Source organism: Mercenaria mercenaria, chromosome 2 (assembly GCF_021730395.1).
Source record: "Mercenaria mercenaria strain notata chromosome 2, MADL_Memer_1, whole genome shotgun sequence".
Classification (NCBI taxonomy): domain Eukaryota; kingdom Metazoa; phylum Mollusca; class Bivalvia; order Venerida; family Veneridae; genus Mercenaria; species Mercenaria mercenaria.
In genome coordinates, this window is record NC_069362.1 from 17648673 (window position 1) to 17675003 (window position 26331).

The 26331-nt window shown below is 35.0% G+C and overlaps 1 protein-coding gene across 1 annotated transcript; it reads left to right on the plus strand.

The window, feature by feature from the left end:
- The first annotated feature begins 2437 nt into the window (after positions 1–2437).
- LOC123562000 (hypoxia-inducible factor 1-alpha inhibitor-like) lies at positions 2438–25947 on the plus strand. Its single transcript, XM_053524669.1, has 7 exons — positions 2438–2593; positions 5229–5482; positions 6220–6368; positions 7159–7304; positions 8126–8232; positions 9779–9842; positions 25876–25947. Exons 1-7 carry the CDS (start codon positions 2468–2470, stop codon positions 25945–25947), a joined length of 918 nt encoding a protein of 305 aa, XP_053380644.1. The 5' UTR covers positions 2438–2467.
- The last annotated feature ends 384 nt before the right edge of the window (positions 25948–26331 follow it).

A 26331-nucleotide genomic window follows, 5' to 3' on the forward strand; every position in this document is an offset into this window, starting at 1 on the left:
AGAATATATTAATAAGTTTACATGTCAATTTTCAAGAAAAAATATTTATATATAAGGTGGTTTTGAAACGAAAAACGTATACGGGTGATGATTTCGCCAGAGTTTATATGGGCAGAAATTTCAAGTGACAAGTAAAATCAAGACATAAAATTTAAAGTGATGATTTTTAAAAAAAATCCTTTAAAGGTTTTATTCAGAATAAATTTCTACGTGTGCATGTCAATTTTCAAGAAAAAATATTTATATAAAGTTTGGTTTTAAAACGAAAACGTATACGGATGTTGATTTCGCCAGATTTTATATGCGAAGAAATCTCAAGTGACAGGCAAAATCAAGACATAAAATCTAAAGTGATGAATACTTTTTAAAATCCTTTTAAGCTTTTATTAAGAATACATTTCTACGTGTGCATGTGAGTTTTCAAGAAAAAATATTTATATTTAGCAAGGTTCTGAAAAGAATATCCTATGCGAGTGTTGATTTCGTCCTATTCCTATTTTGACCGAATGATTACCTGCTGCATTTCGCACCTCTTTAAACGTGTGAGAAAACCACCTTTAATTAAATTATCGTTTACCCCCGCTTAACTAATTGGATTAAATTTAATTTGATTAACTAATCAACTCTATGTGCCGACCAGTGTGACGACCGTTGTATCTTCTGTGAGGTAAGATTAGAAATATTTAACTTACAGAAATCAATTTTTTGTAGAAAATTATAGTCTCTGTATATCAACTGATTGCAGTTCCGTGAAAATTGTTGGAACGAGCGTAAAACACAATCGCATTATTTAGATACATCTGGGGTTATTTTCGTCATGTTGAAATCTTAATTTCAAATCCAAGTGATGTTTAAATATTAGTGTACTGATTATACATTCATAGACTTTTAAAATCGGTCACGACTATAACTGCGATATTTTTAATAATATTTAAATTACACGACTGAAATTTCATTCCTTAAAACTTAAAAGAGTTGATTTTGCCTCTCAGTTGAGATTTTAGCGCATATAAATTCTGGCGAAATCAACATCCGTATAAGTTTTTCGTTTATTAATCGTACTAAATATAAATACTTTTTCCTGAAAATTGACATGCGCACATAGAAATATATTCTTGATAAAAGCTTAGAAGGATTTTCAAAAAATATCCATCACTTTAAATTTTATGACCTGTCACTTGAGATTTCCGCTCATATAGAATCGGGCGAAATCTAGGCCCGTATAATTGTGTTTTTCGCTTCAAAACCACCAGAAATATAAATATTTTTCTTGAAAATTGACATGCTAACGTATATTTATATTCCTGATAAAAGCTTTGTGTATTGTGTTGTATATTGCCACCGCGTGCATTGCATGTAACACTGTCCCACTGCAACATGGTCCAGTTATTATCACACCTTCCTTATTTGATTAAATTACCAGATTATTATGAAAATAAGTAGCAACTTTAAAACCCAATTTAGATTTAATATTGGAATAATTCATCAAGATACACCCGTATACGTTATACAAAACAATACTATTTTTCGACATATAAATGTGGAATTATATAATAAATAATACAAACTTATAATTAACGATTTGATTTTGCTTCCGCGCAGAATAGGATGAAAGGAACACTCTTATAGGATTTTCTTTTCAAAACCATGCTAAAAATTAGTATTTTTTCTTTAAATTGACTTGGACAGGTAGAAATACATTCCGAATAAAAGCTCAAAAGGAGGTTTAAAATAAACCTAAAAAGATTTAGAAAGAAAATTCATCACTTTAGATTTTATATCTTGATTTTGCCCGACACTTGAGATTTCCGCGCATGTAGAATCGGACGAAATCTAGACCCGTATTCGTTTTTCGCTTCAAAAACACCTTAAATATAAATATATTTTCTTGAAAATTGGCATACACACGTAAATTTATATCTTTAATAAAAGCTTCAAACGATTTTTAAAAATATTCATTAGTTTAAATTTTATGTCTAGATTTTGCCTGCCACTTGAAATTTCTGTCCATATAAACTCTGGCGAAATCATCACCCGTATACGTTTTTCGTTTCAAAACCACCTTATATATAAATATTTTTTCTTGAAAATTGACATGCAAACTTATAAATATATTCTTAATAAAAACCTAAAAAGATTTAGAAAGAAAATTCATCACTTTAGATTTTATATCTTGATTTTGCCTGACACTTGAGATTTCCGCGCATGTAGAATCGGGCGAAATCTAGACCCGTATACGTTTTTCGCTTCAAAACCACCCTAAATATAAATATTTTTTCTTGAAAATTGGCATGCAAACGTAGATTTACACTTTTAACAAAAGCTTAAAAGGATTTTTAAAAATATTCATTAGTTTACATTTTATGTCTAGATTTCGCTAATTTGATTAGATTTCGCGAAATCTACTAGATTTCGCTATTCAGTCATACCCGAAAATTATGAACGGTACGAAACGGGTTCATAAAATATGGCTACAAACGAAAATCAAAGTGAAAGTAGAACATCTCCTGTTACCTCATACGATTTCCCTTTAAAAAAGATACCAAAACGTTCTTGTAAAGATCCAGAAGCAATAGAATTTATCAGAAAATCGGTCAGTATCAAGTTTTGTGTCAGAGTCCATGATCTTTATGTAGAAATTATTTTCGTACTCCTATTGATTCGTACCTGGTCAGTAATCATCTATCTATCTTCCGTTGACCTCAAGCCCCTTGCGGGAACGTAGACGTTTTGCACGTCAAAATCATAAAGAGAAAGTATATAGTGATAAAAATGGAAGAGTGGAAGAAACTAAAAAATAACTTTGGCGATATAAAAAGTTTAAATTTGAGTTTGCAGGATAAGTTGAAAACTAGGGCGAGGCGTGTTCAAGGCTGCAAACTGCAGCACTGAACTGTTCTAGGGTAGGGAGATGGGCGACACTGGGGGGGGGAAGTTGGTTCCAATGGTACACTGTTCTCGGAAAATAAGAAAACCTGTTATAGTCAGTGGTTGCAGTAATTCACCTATAACTTAGGGAATGGCCATAGCGGACACATCGGGTCATTGGGGTAAGGTAATCTATGATTGGGGATAGCAGATCATGATGAATCTTATAGAAGAGTGATAACCTAGAATCTATATGCCTTAAATCCAGTGGACGAAGGTTTAGGGAGTGTAGCATATCTGTTACATAAGGTGTCGCACCCCACTAGAATTACGGCCGTAGTCAGTCTTGATCCAACGGGTGGCTCTCCTTTGGACGCTTTAAATTTGAATACGATACAATAACAATGCAATAAATTTTATTTAAAGTCGGCAAGACATGATAACAGAAAACATGAGCTCGAGAAGAGCTTTTATCATCGACTGCAAATCGGTAATACAGATCTTTCGCGCAACTTGAGCATTCTCGATCGGCAGAATTGATTTTACAGGATAATTTTGTTCTGTTTGAAAATATTTCTATTCACAGCCTGATACAGGACTCAAAGCTGCAACCTTCTGCTTGCAAGCCAGATGCTCTACCAACTAAGCTAATTAGACAATCAATATCATAGACTAATTATATACATTATATACACACTGCTACAATTCTTTATAAACTGACAGAACATAGTTACATACTAATGCATCCAATGTTTCCTCCCATTTTACTAAGTACAACATTTTATTTGAACTGCAACATGGATTCAGAGAGTCGCTCATGTGAAACGTAACTCCTACGATTGGTTGTTGACCTAGTCAGAACCCTTGTTGCAGCTAGGCCAGCAGTCAGACCTTATTCACCTTAATTTTAGCAAGGCTTTTGACAAGGTTAGTCACACTAAACTACTTTATAAACTTTATGAGCATGCACGCCAGGTATTTGAGGCTGCACTCTTGATTGGATTCACTCTTTCTTAATACGCAGAACCAAGGTGGTTGTTCTCTAGGGCAAGAAATCTATTGAAGTTCAGTGACAACTGATGTGCCCCAAGGGTCTGTCCCCGGGCCTCTCCTCTTTCTTCTATATATCAATGACTTACCTGATCATATAAAATCCCAGGTCAGACTTTAGCTGATGACAAAGCTGCCTATCTTTCTATTAATAACACAACTGATTGCAATAAGTTACAACTTGATCTTGATGCCGTACGGAAATGGGAAAGTAAATGGGTTATGCACATGCCAGGTTCTTAACACCTCACAAAACAAACATACAATATAACATGATTATATATTTCATGGCCAGATCCTTGAAACTGTAACAAATGCAAAATTCCTAGGTGTAGACCTAACAAACGACCTCTCCTTTAACACTTGTATTAACAAAATTTGCACAACAGCAAACAGAACACAGAACGTAATATCCAAACTAAAAACAAAAACTTTGAAAAAGGCTAAAGGAACAGTATATAAAACTTGTCAGGCCTCAGGTAGAATACTCATCCTCAGTCTGGTCACCCTATACTAAACTTAGTATCAGTAAAACAGAAATGGTACAAAGAAGAGCAATCAGATGGATACACAACAGCTTTTCCACATATGACAGTGTCTCGGATATACAAATTCTCTTGGTTTAAGATCTTTGGAGAACATACAAACTGATGTAAAATTAAAAATGTTTTACAAAGTTGTCCATTTTGTAGTAGCTTTTCCTGTCCCAGCATATTTTGAAAAGCCTTGGAGACAGACTCGTCACACACACGTCCTGGTCTATAGAGAAATCCATACAGTCTCCAGTTGTTACAATTTTTTTTTTCCAAGTAAACTTCCATCTGAAAATATTCTCCTGCCTACGGGATTAGTTTGTGCCCTAGCATGGTATATGAGCATGCGCTAATGCTACTCTAGCCTAAAACAGGTAAAAATTTAACATATGAATATATCATCCATGAATATCATTTATTAATAAAAGGCATGGGAATGTCAGTGTTGTTTGATAATGTTGAAGTCATTTCCTTGACACTTATCTGTTATAGGACTGTAGTGTACAACATTTACGTTTTGCTAAGAAGTACACATAATAGAAAGAGGTGTGATAACAGGGATGAGCGATAGAATATCTATGTTAACGTTTACTTTGCTGTTAAAACACCCCAAGAAAATGACAAAGTCAGCAGTTTTATGCGAGAATGAGTTTACATTCATAACATTTGAAGTCTACCTGGGTTGCTATGTTACTCACTTTTTATGGATTTTTCAGAGAAATTATTTTTCGTCATTTCAAATGATAATAAAAAGTTGTACAAATATATCTATTTCAGGAACCTGTGATATTGACCGATACAAATTTGGTGGCCTCGGCCCTCCACTGGAATCTTCGCTACCTAGCGGATCATATGGGAGATGGAAATTTTACAGTGTACAAATCAAACTCGCACAAGTTCAAATATTACAGTGATAAGAAATGCAAAATGGTTAAAGAGTTTAAACCGCCTACTCAGCAAACAGAGATGACATTTAGCGAGTTTGCAGCGCTGTTGAGACAAAAACAAAAAGAAAAACATTCTAATGAAAGGTAAGTTTTTCATACTCATAGCAGTGACCTCTGTCGTTTGTGATCTATTATAAGAACAGACAGACAGGACAAATTCTTCTATGGGACTTGCTGCCTTTCCACCTACTTTTAATACAAATGTGTATGAAATATTGCCATGTTAACATATTGTCAATCTTGCTCTTAAAAACAGTGATTCCCTATTTCTTTCACTTTTTTACATTACATACATTTATACATAGCACAATCATGTTTTCAATGTATTTAAACACTCCAAAGCAGTTATGCATGGAAAAATTTATTTGGGCAATGTTATTGAAATTATTCTTGAAGAGTATGACCTTGTCATTGTGTTAAAACGTATCAAAACATTGTTCTGCTATATATTATTTCTTAAATGAAAAGTATTAGATTTACATTACCATACTGTTTTGGACATGATTATTATGTTGCCTGATTGCCACCCATACTCATAATGCCAGTCCTCTTTTTTAAAAGGTAAAATCTACAGTTAAGTTACCACTTACAGATTTTATTGCTTATTGTTAAGTACAGATTGTTCCACTCCACAGAAAACACAGCCTATCCAGAACTAAAAGGTACATTTTCTAATTCTCCATTCTTTAGGTCTTTACTGCTTTTATATACAATTTTATAAATTTTAACTTTATTTAATGGAAACATTGACAATGGTTGTAAGAAAACATTTTCAAAATTTAAGCTAAGAGTTTTAATGAAATGTAAACTTTATATTTTAGGATATATTTACAACAGGCATTAAATGACTCTGTAGGAAAGACAATAGTGTATGATTTTGTAAATTTCAACTGGGGCTGGCTGAATGAGCAACAGAAATTAAACAACTGGGGACCTCTGACATCTAACCTCTTACTGGTTGGTATGGAAGGTTAGTATTTCTATTCGCCCTTACCCTGCTTTTCTATAATGGTCATGTCCATCTTTCAATTTCAACAGTACCATTAACTGTAAAAAGGGGTGTTTACCAAAACGATACTGACTAAATGGAGAACACTGCAGATCTTGATCAGACTGCATGAATGTTCAGGCTAATCATGATCTACAATGGCCGCAAAGGCAGAGTTAATCATGTCTTGCATGATAAGGGTTCAGATTTGTCTGCTAGGCAATAATCAGAGAGGTGTTCAGACTATCTGATAATCAATGCAGAGGTAGTGAGTTTGTTCTAGCAAAGCGATATAAAAATCAGGTGCAGATCTGAATATACCTTGTTGAAGGTAATTGTATAGGCAATAACAAGACTGCCCAGTTTGATGGATCTTTATGAAACTTAATACAAAGGTAGATCACTATAGGGTAGCATTTTTCCACTTCATTTTGTAAATAGTAGGGATCAGCAAACCATTTCACGGTCTTGATTTGAGTATATCTGGAAATCAAATATCTTTAACAATACTGTCCCCACAGTCTCAAAATGATGTGTTTGACGGGAGGATATAAATTCACTGAATTTCCTTGTTAGTACTGTCCTGTCACAATTTCCTGAAGACCGATTTCTAGATGTAACTGAAAAACTGTTGAACAATGATATGACATCTGTAAGACAGATCTCCTCTTTCTTCATGTCTCATTCATTTACCACCTTACACTTTTATGCCTGATATTAAGCTAAAGTGACCATCTAATTCTTGTTTTCAAAATATACTGTTTTATTTCAGGAAATGTTACTCCTGTACATTATGATGAACAAGAGAATTTCTTTGCTCAGATTTACGGGCATAAAAGATTTATGTTATTCCATCCAGACCAGTATAAAAACCTTTATCCATATCCAGTCTATCACCCACATGATCGTCAAAGCCAGGTACGTTTTTGAGCAATCTTTTCATTTGAAACAGTCAGGATACAGTACAGTTTTTCAGAAATGTTACTGGGGTCAACCTTTTCTCAAGATAATCAAGCCATCCCTATTTGTTGAAAACATATAGTTGAAACTCGATGTCTCAAGCTCTCTTATCTCTAAATTCAGGCTTTCTCGAAGACATTTTCAAGTCCCGTCCCGAAAACACATACAGAAAATATTAATTTAAGTCAAATTTCGGTCATCTCGAAGTAAAACGCTTGATCCCTAGGAGTTAGAGATACTGAGATTCAACTATATGTACATATATGGAAGACTTCTAAAATCTCCTCCAGAAACTGCTTGCTCAATTTTTCAAATGATTTCACAGTTATGTTCTTAGGGTGACCCTCTACCAGAAGTGGTCAGTTCAGCAGTGAAACAAATGAGTTATCTAAGGCCATCATGGCCCTCATGTTTTCTGAAATAGCTAGTTTGATTTCAGAATAATTTCACACAATTGCTCATGGGTGACCATCTACCAAATTGTTAACACCATTTACAATATGGTTGCCATGATACCTGTTTCAACATGAGGGATCAAGGGCCACGATGGTTCACTTGTGGCAATATGATAGGCAGAAACTCACAAGCAGAAATAAATATAACCTACAAATATTCATATTTAATTCTGTACCTTTAACAACTATGTAATGCTTCAACCTACTTGCATTGGTATATCGTTGTAAATATTTTTTGGTTTGAATATTGTATGAAATCTTCATAAATGATATTGTTAAGCATATTATGAAATTGATTATTTTGAAAATTCTTGTATTTAACAGGTTGATCTTGACTGTCCTGACTACAAAAAATTTCCAAATGCACGTAATTTAACTGGTTACGAAGGTATCGTAGGACCTGGAGATGTCCTCTACATTCCAATGTACTGGTAAGGTTTTACCTAAACACTGTTTTTATGCCTCTCTTACCCCAGCTTTGAAGAAGAGGGATATATTGCTTTGCTCATTGCCTGTTGGTCTGTCTGTCTGTCATTCCATCTGTCAGATTATCAATAGACCATTTGGTTTCTGATCAGTATCTAGAGAAGTCATGGTCTCACAATAGTCAAACCTCGTAAGGTGATTGCCTGTGGTCAGCAGATGACCCCTATTTTGTAGGTGTCAATAAGTCAAAGGTCAAGATCACACTGACCTTGAGACTAACTAGAGCTATCACTAAAGGTGATGAATGTACCCCCCTCATGCACTGACACAGTACATTGCAATTTGACGCACACAAGATTGCATAATTATGTGGACTGTATGTATACAGTATAGTAACAAAAAACAAAGTCCCATGCAGAATATTTATCTAAAAGAACGTAACATGCACCATGCACAACTAGGGTTGGTACTGATCACTTGTGTGAAGTTTCATTAAATTATGTGCGAGGGTTTGGTAGATTAGGCACGCACAAGATTGCATATGCAGACTGTATGTACATAGTATGTTAACAAGAAACAAAGTCCCATTACTCTGCAATTTTTGTCGCTGAAAGAACCTAACATGCCCCATGCACAACTACTGTTGTTACTGATCACTTGTGTGAAGTTTCATTAAATTGTGTCAAGGGGATGAGGAGAGATGGTGCGCACAAGATTGTGTCTATGTATATAGTATAGTAACAAAAAAACGAAGTCCCATAACTCTGCAAATTTTTTTTCTAAAAGAACCTGACATGCCCCATGCACAACTACTGTTGGTACTGATCACTTGTGTGAAGTTTCATTAAATTCTGTCATGGGGATAAGGAGAGATGGTGCGCACAAGGTTGCGTGTACGGACAGACAGACAGACAGACAACCTGAAACCAGTATACCCCCTCTTACAACTTTGTTGTCGGGGGGTACAAAAACAGTTTCAGATCAATAAATCGATAAGGCTTTGATATACTACAGTCTGCATACTTCATAGGATGCTTGCCTGTGGTCAGTAGGCTAAGCTTCTTATTTGGGGGGCCAGTAGGTCGAAGGTCAGGATCATAGTGTATCTTGGTACTGACAGTGAGACAGGCTGCATGGAGGGCATATGTGTTTTACAATCAGCCTCTGTTTTGCATTGATTAGTTGGGCCTGCTTACTGCAGTATTTGTTAAAGTATAATGTCTTTCACTCTCATGTTAGCTTGACACTTGCCTATCAGGGCTGAAATTGTAATGATTCAGAATTGTTACATGTGAGGGATCCATTCAGCAGGGTAACTGAATGTTTGTGGTTCTACTTGGATGCTCTCTTGTGCCTGAAATAATGTCTAGAGAGGCACAAGGTTCCTCAACCAGTGAAATATTGTTCCCTACACTGTATTAGTGTTTCTTAAAACCAGACAAAAATTTCTAATAATACTAACACATGAGACAAAACAAAACATAAGTGAAAACAGATTGATTTAATATGTATATGTATGGCTCATTATAGATATGTGTTTGTTAATTATAGGTGGCATGATGTGGAATCTTTAAAAGATCAAGGGGAGACAATTTCTGTCAACTTTTGGTATATGGTAAGTAAGTCTTGTGAATTTTGGAGTATTATTTGGCAGTGTCTGGCCAGGTATATGTCAGATTCAGGTGCATAATTTTTTTTTTTATTTAAATTCAATAACAGGAGGATTTCTAAGAATTTCTTCCAAACTTTGCAAGAAGCATAATAATACAAAATATAAACTTTTATGTGGAATCAAGAAACAAGTGGAATCAGAGTTTTCAAAATTTCATGGCCCAAAATGACTGAAAACAGGAAAAGGTCCTTTCCAGATCCTCTTTTTAATCCCCCGCCATGGCGGAAAGATTATAGGAATGGTCGGCGTCCGTCCGTCCTTCCGTCTTTCCGCCCTTCCGTCCATAACAAAATCGTGTCCGTTCCATATCTCCTAAACCCCTTGAAGGATTTTCATGAAACTTGGGTCAAATGATCACCTCATCAAGACAATGTGCAGAACCCATGAGTCAGCCTTGTCGGTTCAAGGTCAAGGTCACAACTCAAGGTCAAAGGTTTGAGCCTGCCATTTTGTGTCTGCTCTATATCTCATAAACCCCTTGAAGGAAATTTATAAAACTTGGGTCAAATGATCACCTCATCAAGACGATGTGCAGAACCCATGAGTCAGCCATGCCGGCTCAAGGTCAAGGTCACAACTTAGGGTCAAAGGTTTTGAGCCTTCCATTTTGTGTCCGCTCTATATCTCCTAAACCCCTTAAAGGAATTTTATCAAACTTGGGTCAAATGATCACCTCATCAAGACGATGTGCAGAACCCATGAGTCGGTCATGCCGGCTCAAGGTCAAGGTCACAACTTAGGGTCAAAGGTTTGAGCCTTCCATTTTGTGTCCGCTCTATATCTCCTAAACTCCTTGAAGGATTTTCATCAAACTTGGGTCAAACAATCGCCTCATCAAGGCGATGTGCAGAACTTATGAGTCAGCCATGTTGGCTCAAGGTCAAGGTCACAACTGAAGGTCAAAGGTTTGAGCCTTCCATTTTGTGCCCGCTCTATATCTCATAAACATCTTGAAGGAATTTTATAAAACTTGGGTAAAATGATTACCTCATCAAATCGATGTGCAGAATTCATGAGTCAGCCATGTCAGTTCAAGGTCAAGGTCACAGCTAAAATCAAAGGTTTACCCTTTCACTATCCATAGCAGTGGTGGGGGATTTAGCTGTCTTTCAGACTGCCTTGTTCTGTAATTGATTTATAGTTGAAAAGTTCCTGTTACTTTGAGTTTTTCGGATGATAAATAATAACAGTCATATTGTCAGTTATTTTAAGAAAGGTCTTTGAAACACCAGTTCTGAGCTAAACGACTTAAATATTAGATTCCCTGTCTGGCTTTTAACGCACTTCAGAGTGAAGTGCTCAGGGCAAGCTATTGTAATCACTACTTGTCGTCAGCAACTGTTTACACACTGTATGTTACAATTTTCATCCATTCATTACAAAACTTGGTCTGAATAAATGCCTATATAAGATCTCAGAAGAGTTTGATACTGGGTCACCTGAGGTTAAAAATTGATGTTGCTAGGTCAAAAAAGTCAAAAAAGAAAAACATTTTTCACAATCTAGATGCCACATTTTCTACCTGAACATACAACTAGATCAGACTGTTAGTCTTTATAAAACATAGGTCAAGTTGGGAACTGGGTTGTTTTGGGTCAAAATCCAGGTCACCTGGTCAAATCATAGAAAAACCTTGTTAGTTCTCTATACCTGATATACTTGTAAATAAAATCTTGTCAGAATATTTATCTTTATGAAGTTTAGGCCAAGTTGAAACTGGGTCGTCTGGGTTACAAAAAATCTAGTAAAAATCATTGAAAAACCTCAGTACTGTTAAGACAGCATTTTCTAAATGATCTACATGAGACCTGGGCCAACTGTATGGATTTATGAAATCTAGGTCAGTTTTGCAGGCTGTCAACTGATTCCTATATTCCTATATTTTCCTATATTTTGGATCAAAATCCTATATTCTGAAAAACCTATATTTCCTATATTTTCCTATATTTTGAAAAATATTCCTATATTTTTAGTAAAGTTCTTGCCGATGAATAAGAGAGTAAATCTTGGTTTGATACTGCTTTTGGATTCTTTATTCCATATTACTCGACATAAAATAAGAACATGTACCATTCTTTGTCTTTTATTTATCTCATTGTTATACTGTTAAATGTGTTAAGATCATATAACACATTATGACGAACAAATGACTTAAAATACTTGATTTCTAAATTAATATATTCTACATCTGCTAAGGTAAATGCATCAATAGATCTGAGAAAAACATTGAAAAGTTAAGTTGGCATGTTTTTGGCCGCTCTATCTTCAAGCGAGAGGAGACCAGGCGCAAGCATGAGACAACACGCGATGCGATGACCCCTAAAAACCGCAGACGGCACCCAGCACACGGACCACACCCGAATGTATGACAGCAGACCTCAGCTCACCACGGCTCCGCACCAAAACGATGCCACGAAGCAAGTCAAGAGCTGCTACCAAACACTCAGTGCTAGAAAGCTGTTTAACAAACACCATGCGTCCTGTCTCCTCTCGATTTATTGATTTTTTCCGCCACAATAAATTTTGCAAAAATTTATCCCCCAAAAAATCAACACAAAGAAATATTAGACATTTACAATTTTCTATTAAAGCATCTCTGTGACCGCGGCAAATCTCAAGTAAAATGCAATGAATCCGCGCGAAAGAAATTATAGCGAACGCATAAAATATAGGTAAACATTCAATCCACACGGCAAGCCAACCGCTGGAGTCGAAAATATCACGCGGTGTTACCGAAAGATACTGTAATATTTCTAATACGAATGATCAGTACGTATAGGAAAAACTAATTAAGCGTATTGATGCACTTATCCCTAATAGCATAAATCTGAACAACATTTTACCGGGAAAAAAGTTGCTGTGGCATAACACATTATAGTGTGATTTGGTTAACCGTAAAAATCTTGGGCAAACTAGATCTTAACAAAATAATTCGATGTTAGGTTATTTGTGACGTCAGAACCTCTGAATCACAGTAAGTAGTCATGAAAAATTATTTGTTTTATTTGCGTGTATACATGGTAAAAGTACATACATAGTTTCAAATCACCAAAAATTCGTAATTTCGGATATTGTTTAATAGTTTACCTAAATCAATGAAGAATTGTATCAACTTTTGGCACACACAAGTTTAATTTGAATTTGTGTCCAAATTGTGAAATAATTGTCATAAATTTAAACCTCTAGCATGTAAAGCGTCGGTAGCGATGAACATTTTCTCAGAAACTGCTTGAACTATTTGGTCTTTTGAATGTTTGACTCGGGGGATATTGCCATAAGAAAATAGTATCTTAATATTTCATAGAATCGCGTTAAATTAATGGAATTATGGGCAAGCTACACTGGTTTCGTTTTGTATTTTCAACAAAATAAAATCCCCTTTCTGATTTGTCTTAGAATTTATTAAACGTATAACCAAATACTGTCCGTAAAAGACAGGTCAGCCTCTTCTCTAAATACCGGATCCCACCGACGCTTGAATCTACCAGTACACTTAATTAATCTGAATAGGTCCTGCCAAAATAGGCTAATATGAAAACAACTGTAAACATCCTTTATTCGTAGTTATAATAAATCTGCAATAAAACAGGTTTATGTCTACCGCCGCAAAAATGAATTTGATTCCGTATGACAACCCTGTAATAGATTACTTTAAAACACTCTCATATAAAAACTAATGAAAATAATGCTCGTAAGGTATGATAAATTTTGATGAGAACCCTTACACTAAACCATACGTCATGAATAAACATGATGACGTATTCACTAAGTATAGGCTATACTTTTACCGGTTATAATTGTCGAAATATTTCAAATGCTTTTAAAAGCAGTGCTACACATTATCAGAGAATCGGTAGAGATTTCCGACCAATGAAATAAAATGTGTATTTTATACTTCTTTGTTCTAAATAAAGAATGTCTTGAACTTTTCAATTTGAAGGCGAAGCAGGCCATTTCAAATGCCATTAAAACGACCAGGCACGTGATTGGTTTTGAATAAAATATTTATATGAAGGCACCCAAACATAATCGCTACTGAATTTGATTTCTTTATTCGACAAGTCGGTACCCCAGATAAATGGGGAATAATATAATAGTTCTAGAACAATTCTATCGGAAGTTATGCCACATTTATGCCACGTGTCAGGCAACAGTTTGCGTGACACCAATGACCTTTAATCCAAACCTTCACCCCAAGCATTTGCAGAAAAAACAACTGTTTACCCTGATTGGTAATCCAAAAATAGTCCTAAAAAAAAACAAAAAAAAACGGGTATACCGACTGTAATATCGCAAGAATCCTAGTATTGTTAAATCTAAATAAATCTCAACCCTTATGTGGTGATAGGCTTGCTAAATCAACAGAATGAGCCGGATGAAGCAGAGACGAAACAATCCACATACATCTGCAGTCCTGAATAAAAATTATTCTGTAAAACAATCGTTTTTTTGTTTGTTTTTTTTTTTAATTTACTTTCTGAAGTGTAGTGGTCAGAATTCGGATCACCATCTGTAGGTCTACAAATCAGGCTCTGAACCCCAAAATTTCAATCATTATTGCTTTGTTTTTTCGTTTGCCAACTGCTATCAAATCCTTAAATACATTTAAAGCCGCAAAACCACCTCCAGTAAAATCGTCTAGATAGTTCTGCTGTTTGCCTGATTTCATGTTTGATTTCAACACAAAATTCTTAAATGCCCACCACGACCTAGTAACCTTTTCTTTTTAACCACGGAAACTTCATGAAAATCATTCTTAAATTACAAGTAATATACAGCCATGATGGATAATCAAGGCCCTTCCTTAAATAAATGAGTTTTACAGCTTCGTATGCAAAAACTTATTCAATCAATCTCTTATCATCATAGTTTTAAGAGCATAGCATAGAATGACTACTTTACATTGAAGAAACCAAATGTGTTCGAAATTTAACTTAATACACTAATTTCTGTACATATTGTTACATTGATTAAATATAGTATTAAGTCATTAAACGCCTTGTTTTGGCCTAATCTATGTCACCGTCAACTTGTTACTAAATACTTGTATATTTCAATCTTTTCATGCAAATCATGTAAAACTACCGTCGTGGAAATACAAAAGAATACAGGTATTTTGTGGCGTATCTTTAAATCCTAGCAAATTTTGCAATGTTATCCATTCCTCAAAAGGAAGTGTTGTATCAAAATAAAAACTTTCTGTGTCAGTCCAGTGTTTGTGTTAGCAGAGAAGACTATTAAACGTACTAGACGGTATGCGTTTTGCGTTTTTTGATGACAAGTCCCTTGACCTAGATCTTGACCTATTTTAGAAATTTAACAGCTGTTATTTTGGGTCGATATAGTCTACTTTGACCGGTGAATTTGCTAAGTTAACTATATCGATATTTCTTCTTTTTTTTTTGAGCTCTGAGACGAAATTTCATTTGAACTTCATCTCCGGGCGCGACCCAATCTTGACCCCTAAAATGTCTCTGAAATGTTCTACTTGCAAATTATCCGGGATGTGGGTTTTGATACTTCACTGAAAAGTTATACTGACTGCAGGACACTCCCGAATGTGGAGCGAAGTATGTGCTTTTTTATGGAAAATTTGAATATTAATGAAGTAATTGCACATGCAGTGACGTGTACTCGCCCGAACCGTTTCCGCTGCGTCATTAACCTGCACACATCGCCACCACAAGTCTGTTATGTTTTAAGACCAGGATGCGGGCGATATCACCCGACGCAACTGAAACTGCCCACCGAGCACACGCCATGCTAAAACTTGTACATGTAACAAAGCATTTTCTGAACTTTATCACTGATTGGTTAGATATGTCGCCGCATAAATAATGAACGCTTACGACCACTGCATATAGAATAATTCTGCCCGAGTGTTTTCAGCCTGACCGTCGGTAGACAGTCTAAAATGTCTTTCTTACAAAAAACGTTTTGATAACTAAATGCCCCCTTTGACCGGCAATAATGCCAAATTGATATATTCGTCTCTGAAAATCTGTTCAAGGGAGGAAAGCAGATGTGCGCCAATAAGACACTGGTAAGACTAACAGAAGGTATGATTTAATTGCGCATCTTCCTACAGACTGTAACTTTTTGTTCAATATTAGACATGCTGACCATACAGACGAGCCTAGTATAGATGACCTATACACTTACACCGCCACACCCTCCTTGAAATTTTACCTCTAACCATGACATAGTCTTGTGAAATACCCGAACCATATAAAATACTTAAAAATCAATAATATTATCAATACACCCACCAGCATTATCTTGTAACTGTCTGTTTCTTCCTTCTCGATATCGTTTGCACAATTACCGGTCCCTCGTGTTCCAAGGTCATGTGGAGGTATCTGATTCCCCACCTCGTTCCTGGCCGGCCTTTTGTTTCTCTCCTCTCGTCCTATGGTGATATTCCTGTGGTTGACGATTTTGCTCTTACATTTTGCCTGTGACCTTCGTCCTTCCTTTCCCGGCCTTGTCGTTTAGGTCTAACACGTTCATGCGGCATCTCAATTTAAGATTACTTTAAGTTTATCTTTACTGAACGACATGTAGAAGAACTGTAGATTCTGTCAGTGTATAATAACGGTCTATTCGCCCTTTCAGACGCAATGTGAGAAATCTGCACGGGCTTTTTGCTTTTATATCGAACAACTGGCTGTGTTCTCGGCTCGCTGAACATGCACATCAGTACTGTATTAATAAAACGAGAACCAGTTCAACTGAATAATAAAGGCCGATTAATCCCGAATCCTTAGCAACTAACAAACATTTTAAGTCTCGAGGAATAAATGAAATTATTTTAAGGAAATAATTTATATTATTTTATAGATAAGAAAATTCCCATGTCTGCCACAGCATCACCATCCATAAGATAATGTTGTTTTGCTCTTCTTCATCATCTGTATGGTCACTTTGCAAGGCAGTGAAACAGGACATGGGTCTTTCAGGAAAATCAAAGTCTCATTCAGATGTTTTCTTTCAGATACTCCCCAATGATGAAATACAAGGCAAATCTCTGAGATCTCTGACATCAAAAAAGTATAGTAAAGATGACAAACTGGTGCAGAAGTACCATGTCTGTTTTAGTTATACAGTTCATGCAGTTTTACCAAAATTCAAAGTCTTCATTTACTGAACTGTCAACAGGAAGATTTTCTCAGAGACTTACCTACATACTGAGGGGACCATGCCTGCTCTTCCAAACTGGAATCGAAGCACATAGGCAGACTGTTTGTGCTATTAAAACAATTTTTGTACCCCCTGACAACAAAGTTGTAAGGGGGGTATACTGGTTTCAGGTTGTCTTCTGTCCGTCTGTCTGTCTGTCCGTCTGTCCGTAGACACAATCTTGTGCGCACCATCTCTCCTCATCCCCTTGACACAATTTAATGAAACTTCACACAAGTGATCAGTACCAACAGTAGTTGTGCATGGGGCATGTTAGGTTCTTTTAGAAAAAAATTTGCAGAGTTATGGGACTTTGTTTTTTTTTTTTTGTTACTATACTATATACATAGACACAATCTTGTGCGCACCATCTCTCCTCATCCCCTTGACACAATTTAATGAAACTTCACACAAGTGATCAGTACCAACAGTAGTTGTGCATGGGGCATGTTAGGTTCTTTTAGAAAAAAATTTGCAGAGTTATGGGACTTTGTTTTTTTTGTTACTATACTATATACATAGACACAATCTTGTGCGCACCATCTCTCCTCATCCCCTTGACACAATTTAATGAAACTTCACACAAGTGATCAGTACCAACAGTAGTTGTGCATGGGGCATGTCAGGTTCTTTTAGAAAAAAAATTTGCAGAGTTATGGGACTTTGTTTTTTGTTACTATACTATATATATAGACATAATCTTGTGCGCACCATCTCTCCTCATCCCCTTGACACAATTTAATGAAACTTCACACAAGTGATCAGTACCAACAGTAGTTGTGCATGGGGCATGTTAGGTTCTTTTAGAAAAAAAATTTGCAGAGTTATGGGACTTTGTTTTTTTTGTTACTATACTATATACATAGACACAATCTTGTGCGCACCATCTCTCCTCATCCCCTTGACACAATTTAATGAAACTTCACACAAGTGATCAGTACCAACAGTAGTTGTGCATGGGGCATGTTAGGTTCTTTTAGAAAAAAAATTTGCAAAGTTATGGGACTTTGTTTTTTTGTTACTATACTATATACATAGACACAATCTTGTGCGCACCATCTCTCCTCATCCCCTTGACACAATTTAATGAAACTTCACACAAGTGATCAGTACCAACAGTAGTTGTGCATGGAGCATGTTAGGTTCTTTTAGAAAAAAAATTTGCAGAGTTATGGGCATACATGCCATAATTTTTCAGAACGTTTCCGGGATTCTGAGTTAAAATTTCCGGGATTTTTACCTTTTGTCCGGGACATACACCGTGACATTGGTATTCATCTGTTTCATGCAAAAATATCATAATATACATGTAGTTTCCCGAGACTAAACATTGTTCACTCGCTTGTATTAATTTGCGGCAAATGTCGTCTAGCTTTCTAAGGGAGGTAAATACATGTATACGGGTAATACATCTATAGTTCGGCACGTGAATTTATTGCGTTCCCGAGGTGAACAGAATTAGGAGACTTACTATATACGAAGAATTAACCTGGTCATCGTGATTTAGATTCTTGCTAATTTGGTATCATTCAAAAGCTTAAATATTTATCTAATAATTAAATGAATCCTTAAAGGAATAAAATAAATCTTGTAGATAAAATCGACAATATAAAATATTTGGAGTCTGGTCAATTTTCATGGGTCGGTCGGCAAAGGCATTCAGCATTTTAATTTAAAATATGTGTGACAATCGATCTAGATCTTAAATAATTACAACCTTTTAAAATAATTATCGTTTAATTGACCGTTTTCAATAATCTCTTCCATAAAGGCTACATGTAGCTTTACCGCCAACGTGCTAAAAACAAAGTGATTTACGACTAATTTAACTATCATAAAACAGTTATTGATTGCATAATCCTGTCAGTTCTTAATCAGGGTCATCATAATAACTGACTGTAACTTTATCAGTGTCATCAAAAGATCGTCGCCTGATCAAAGCAGGCTTAATCAACACGTGTCCCGCTCGCCCGCTCGAGGGCATAAAGTGATTAGGAATAAACAATGTGACAACGGGGACTGTTTATTGTGTAAAATTTAACAAATTATAGACAAAAACAAGTTTTTTGGGGGATTGTTTTCATTTGTTCCTGTATTTTTATTTTTCCGGGACATTTTAAGACTGTCCAGGACACCGGGACGAGTATGTAATTTCCGGGACAATCCCGGACAATCTGGGACGTATCACATGTATGGTTATGGGACTTTGTTTTTTTGTTCCTATACTATATACATAGAAACAGTCTTGTGCGCACCATCTCTCCTCATCCCCTTGACACAATTTAATGAAACTTCACACAAGTGATCAGTACCAACAGTAGTTGTGCATGGGGCATGTTAGGTTCTTTTAGAAAAAAAATTTGCAGAGTTATGGGACTTTGTTTTTTTGTTACTATACTATATACATAGACACAGTCTTGTGCGCACCATCTCTCCTCATCCCCTTGACACAATTTAATGAAACTTCACACAAGTGATCAGTAACAACAGTAGTTGTGCATGGGGCATGTTAGGTTCTTTCAGTGACAAAAATTGCAGAGTTATGGGACTTTGTTTCTTGTTAACATACTATGTACATACAGTCTGCATATGCAATCTTGTGCGTGCCTAATCTACCAAACCCTTGCACACAATTTAATGAAACTTCACACAAGTGATCAGTACCAACCCTAGTTGTGCATGGTGCATGTTACATTCTTTTAGATAAATATTCTGCATAGTTATGGGACTTTGTTTTTTGTTACTATACTGTATACATACAGTCTATATATATATACAGTCCACATAATTATGCAATCTTGTGTGCGTCAAATTGCAATGTGCTGTGTCAGTGCATGCGGGGGGTACATTCATCACCTTTAGTGATAGCTCTAGTTATTTTTAACAGCACATGTAGTCTGTTGACATGATAAGATAAATATTTTCAACATTTAAGTTTTGCAGGTGTGCCATAAGACAACCATGTTGAAAAAACCATTCAGCCTGTGAGTGTGACTACCTTGTAATAGTAAGACAATGCCTGGAGGAAAGACACATTAGAATGACAAGTGGCTTGATATAGAAGACGACAATGGTGTTTAATTGTTCAAATGGTGTAAACCTATAAGGAAATACTGAAGTTGCTTACTGCATTTTATGCTGTAAGCAACAGTGGTTTCACTCAGGTTAAACAGCAAATAAAATCAACAAAACACAAACAGTTCTCAGATACTCGTTTTGGTAAAACACTGACCAAAAAGTGTTGACCAAGGGTGACAGTAAAACAGTGACTGCTACAGCCTCTGGAGCATCTAATAAACCAGCTACTGTAGGTTCAAGTGATATTGAGCAGAGGCAAATACAACATGTATTCACAAGTCACCCTTAGAAACATCAAGTCACAGAATCTGAGCTGTTGTGGTGTTTTAAAGTAGCAGCTGCTGATTTTTCATTCAGATCATGTGATGGCCTTGACAAAGTTTCAGAAGATGTTCAAGTGTGATATTGCTGATCAGTTTTCTTTGTCAAGGACAAAAGCATCATAAATAGTTTCAGAAGCCATAAGACCATTTTTAGCTCATCTGATTTTTTGAAAAAAAATGATGAGTTATTGTCATCACTTGAGCGGTTGTCGGCGTCGGCGTCTGCGTCGGCGTTGCCTGGTTAAGTTTTATGTTTAGGTCAGCTTTTCTCCTAAACTATCAAAGCTATTGCTTTGAAACTTGGAATACTTGTTCACCATCATAAGCTGACCCAGTATAGCAAGAAACATAACTCCATCTTGCTTTTTGCAAGATTTATGGCCCCTTTTGTACTTAGAAAATATCAGATTTCTTGGTTAAGTTTTATGTTTAGGTCAACTTTTCTCCTAAACTATCAAAGCTATTGCTTTGAAACTTGGAATACTTGTTCACCATCATAAGCAGACCTGTACATCAAGAAACATAACTCCATCTTGCTTTTTGCAAGATTTATTGCCCCTTTTGGACTTAGAAAATCAGTTTTCTTGGTTAAGTTTTATGTTTAGGTCAGCTTTTATCCTAAACTATCAAAGCTATTGCTTTAAAACTTGCAACACTTGTTCACCATCATAAGTTGACCTTGTATAGCAAGAAACATAACTCTGTCCTGCTTTTTGCAAGATTTATGGCCCCTTTTGGACTTAGAAAATATCAGATTTCTTGGTTAAGTTTTATGTTTAGGTCAACTTTTTCTCTTAAACTATCAAAGCTATTGCTTTGAAACTTGCAACACTTGTTCACCATCATAAGCTGACCCTGTACAGCAAGCAACATAACTCCCTCCTGCTTTTTGCAATAATTATTGCCCCTTTTGGACTTAGAAAATCATTTTCTTGGTTGAGTATTATGTTTAAGTCAACTTTTCTCATAAACTATCAAAGCTATTGCTTTAAAACTTGCAACAGTTTTTCACCATCATAAGTGGACACTGTACATCAAGAAACATAACTCTATCCTGCTTTTTGCAAGAATGATGGCCCTTTTTAGACTTAGAAAATCATGGGTAGGACAATATTTCTATTACACAAAAAAAATCAGATGAGCGTCAGCACCCGCAAGGCGGTGCTCTTGTTGACAGAAGCAATTGTGAAGGAAGTGATAGATGGAAATTTAGGGTATGTTCTTATGTTTGATGAAACTACTATAGCACAGCAATGTAGACAAATGGACATACTGATAAGATTTTGGAGCAATATTGAGGGAGAAGTGTCTATGAGGTTTTTGAAAGCTTTTAACTTTGGCCATGCAACAGCTGACATTGTAAGTTAAGCTTTCCTTAAATTAGGGAATGATTTTGAAGAAGACCTACCCATGAAGAATTTGATAAGTCTCTCATCTGATGGCCCGAATGTCAACAAATCCATTCACAGAAAAGTCAATGAAAGTTTGAAAGCAGATGGCAACCCAGGTTTGCTTGACTTTGAACCCTGCAACCTCCATACAGTGCACGATGCTTTTAGAAAAGGTCTCAACTGTTTCGGAAGTGATGCAGAAGAGTTAACTTTTGACATGTGTCAGTTCTTCAAGCAGCAGTCAGTCAAAAGAGAAGATCTTAAAGACCTTCAACTGGAGTATGACATGGATGAGAGCCTGTTCCTAAGACATGTACCAAGCAGATGGTTGACATTGTTGCCAGCCATGACCAGAGTATTAACAAACTGGAGGGTAAGTGTGGATTATTTCACTGTCCAACTTCCAAAATCAGTGAAATCCAAGTCTGCACGAAAACAGCTTGAGAGCAATGAAAGGTACAGAAGAATATGTTGTGGGCTTTGTAGCAGTCCTCTATCTTGTCTGGATTGTGATGCTGTTGAAGAGAATGGTAGACATTCTAGACATTGATTAATGTAGAAACAGTAAGACAGTAAGTGTACAGGTAAAAGTTGATAGATGTACCGTAACCCCAAAAAATTTACCTCTTTTTCAAAAAATGTTTTAAATTTTAAAAAAATATTTTTTGGAAATATTTTTTAAATTAAAAAAAATCCAATACTTTAACAAAAAATTTTCCCTTTTGGGAAAAATTTTAAAGGAAATAAAAATTTGGGGATTTCTATTTATAAATATAACCTTTAAAAAAAAAAACCCCCAAAAAATTTTAAATTTAAAATCTAATTTTTAAACAATTTCCATCAAAACCTATTTTAAAAATTTCCTTAAAAAAATTTTTAAAAACCTCCATAAAATTTTTTCTCCCACAAACCCCCCCAATTTCAAAAATCCATTCCAAAAATCAAGAAATTTAAAAAAACCCATTTTTTTTTCCCCTAACCCCATAAGTCCCCTTTTTAAAAATTAAACTTTTCAATTTTAAAATTTAAATTTTTGACATTTTTTTTCCCCAAAAATTTACAAAAAAATCTTAAAACCCTTTAAATAATATAAAAAATTTTAATTTCCCAAAAGACATTAAACAATTTTAATTTTAAACCCAATAAAAAAACTTTACTTTTTTTCCTGCCCCAAAAAAACCCAAACCAATTGGGAAAAAACCTAGACAATAAGGCAAAAAAAGTTGTGGGTTTGTAGATTTTTTTTTTTTGTTTGAAAAAGTAGAAAAAGTAAAAGGGGGTTAAAAGGAAAATTGTAGTATAGTACCAGTAAATCAAAAAATATGTTGTTGAAAAAATCTATATTTGCCTCAAAAAATTCCAAAAAACTCCTATATTTGTTGTGGGAAAATATTCCTTTTTTTTTTTTTTTTTATATTTTTAAAACCTGGGTTACACCTTTTTAAAAATTTTTTTCAAAAAATTTTATTTCAATAACAAAATTTGAAAACCCAAAATACCCAAACCCCCACCATTTTTTAAAATTTCAAACCTTTTACCTTTTATTAAGAGGGCCCCAAAAGGGTGAAAAAACTTTGATTCATTTCTTTTTTTTATTTTAATGCGCATTTTTTTATCCCCGGGGGGTTTTACCCCAATCCCCCCCCTTTCACCTTATTTTCTCCCCAAAATTAAACTTTAAATTACACTTTTAAATAGCAAAAAATAAAAAAAAAATTTTTTCTCATAAGAAAAATTTATTTTTCTTTTTGTTTTTTAAAAAATTTAAACCTGAAGAAAAAAATTAAATATTCCTTGAAATTTTGGCGATGATATTGGAAAGGATGCGGTCAATTTTCACCCCGGGTTTTTGATTGCCTTTTTTTTTGGGTTTAAGTTTTTGTGGGAAAAACATTCCCTGATTGGCTGAAACCTTTTTACATTAGTTTTACAAAACTAAAAATACGGGTGAAAAGTCCCAGAGGTTCAACTGGGGAAACCCAGGGGAGACCTCGGGGTAGTTAGTGAACTTTTCATTTGGGAAAAATTTCTACCCAGGAAAATTTTTTAAAATTTATTTTTGAAATGCTTGTAGGTGTATTGTATCTTTGTTTATACAAAAGGGGTTTGGGGGGGAAAAAAAAAAATTTTTTTTTGGGCTTCAAAAAAAAAGTGCCTTAGTTATAAAAACCATGAAATTCTGATTTTTAAAAAGGTTTTTTCCCTGTGTTTGAGGACAGCATAATATTTAAAACAGTAGAATACTAATACCTTTAATAACTAATATGCTATAGTTTCTAAAGCTAAAGCCTTGGCAGATTGTTTGTCTGAATCTAGGGTCAAAAAAAGTAGGTCACTAGGTCAGTTCATAAAATACCTGTGAAACACCAGAGGGCAGCTTTTTAAAACTCAATGTCCGAAATCTTTTAGGGGTTTGTGTTTTTAATCCCCTTTTACGTAGTGGGCCCATCTGTTTTTCGAATTTTTCTTGTGAAACGTAGAGACCCCCTTTTTTGCAATTGTTTTTAATATCATTTCCCACAAAATTTTTTTTAAAATTTTATCTTGGTTTTTTTTTTTTTTTTCGAAAAAAGCCCCGACCCCTTTCCCTGATTTCCCAGGGGAAAGGGCCCCCTTAAAAGGGGGCCAAAAATTTTGTATTTGGCTTTTGCAGCCATATAGAGATTTCATTTATGGTTTGTTTTGATAAAAACTTGAAAAATTTTTTTAAACCGCCCAAATAAATTTTGGTTTCCATGATGTTCTGGCAGACCCCAATCAAAAGGTTCCCGGAGTTACGGCCCCTGATTGACCCTAAAGACCCCCAAAATTTTGTCAGTTTTTACCTTGTGAAAACAATATAAGGACTTTTTTAATTTGTTTTTAAAACCACACTTTCCAAAATTTTAAAGGTCCAAAAAAGGATCTCGGTTTTTTTAAAAAACTTGCTGGGTTTCCCATCAGTGGTTCTGGGGTTATGACCCTAAAAGGGGGCCCAAATTTTTCCCTTTTTTGGCCCCTTTTTCAGCCATATAAAAATTTTATTTATGCTTTAAATTTGATAAAAAACCTTGTACAAAATGTTTATTTTGGGTGATCTCTGGGCCAAGTTTAAAAACTGGGTCATGTGGGGTCAGAAATAGGTCCCCCAGGTTAAAAAAAAAGGAAACTTTTTAAAATACTTAGGTGCCACATTTTGTTTATTTTTAACATAGTTTATGCAAAATACATTTAAAAAACTATTTAAATGATTTTTTTGTTTTTTAACCCTGTGTGGAATTGAATATTCGTCGTTTAAGAATTTTTTAAACGTAAAGGCATGCTTAAAATGACTTTTAAAAAAGAGGGACCACTGATAATTATGAAATTTGAAGTCAGTATGGGAAAATATTGACGTTTCAGGTTACATTGAAACTTATTGGAGTTTTTAAATGAGTATGTAATAATCTGGACTATGTAGGCTCAGACACTTAGTCATTCAGTCAAATAAAACAAAGACCATGTAAACAACTTAACACTTCCTTAACCTGCTTTACACCATGTCAAAATTTTTTATTTTTTTTTTAAAATTTTAGGCAATTTAAAAAAACGGGGGTCATTTTGAGTGAATATTAGGTCACTAGTAGTAGGTCATGTCATAGGAAAACCTTGTTGACACTTAATGCTCCACTATTTCTACCTGATCTGCATGAAATGTGGTCAGAATGTTTGTCTTCAAGTTCAAAATTGGATTGTCATGAATCATAATCTATATTACTGGGTCCAATAAAAACCTTGTAAACACCCTATTTTCATAAACCATTTGAAAGAATTGCAGGGAAATTTGGGTTCAAGTTTTTCTAGAAATTCAGGGAACTGTTCTTTTTTGTTAAAATGATCTTCACAAAACTAGTTTTGTAGGATTCAAAATCTAGGCAGTTCAACAACCCAAGGTCTTCATGGCTATCTTGTTTTACATATTGAAAAACTTTTTTATATATTAAAAGATATGTAGAACAGCTTTATTCTGTCATATTTTTATTTCAGTCAGGGCCAGTAGATCAGATAGAAACCCAAATTAGTGCACAACAGAAGATGGCCAGGGACAAGAAATTTTGAGAAAATGATTTTACAAGCTCTGGGATGATCCAGAAGAGGTTTGTTATATTTTCGATGATTTTTTTAAATTTATAATTGCTTTTGGTTTGTTATTCAAGGAAAATAGAAGATACTGTGATTCTGCAAGTTCCCTTGTTCTCATCCAAAAGATTCAAGTAAGAGTTGGAGGACTATAGAAAAAATATATTGACATGAAGTTTAATATTAAATCCCAAATTTCAAAATTTAGATTGGTCCTTTGGACTCTGGTGTTTCACTTTCTTTCACAAAATTGGATTATATCTTATTTGTTGAAAATGCAAGATTTAAAACATTTACTTTTCCCTTCTTTTTCGGGGGTGTGGGTCTTGGGGGGGGAAATGGGTTAGGGACGGTATACAAAAG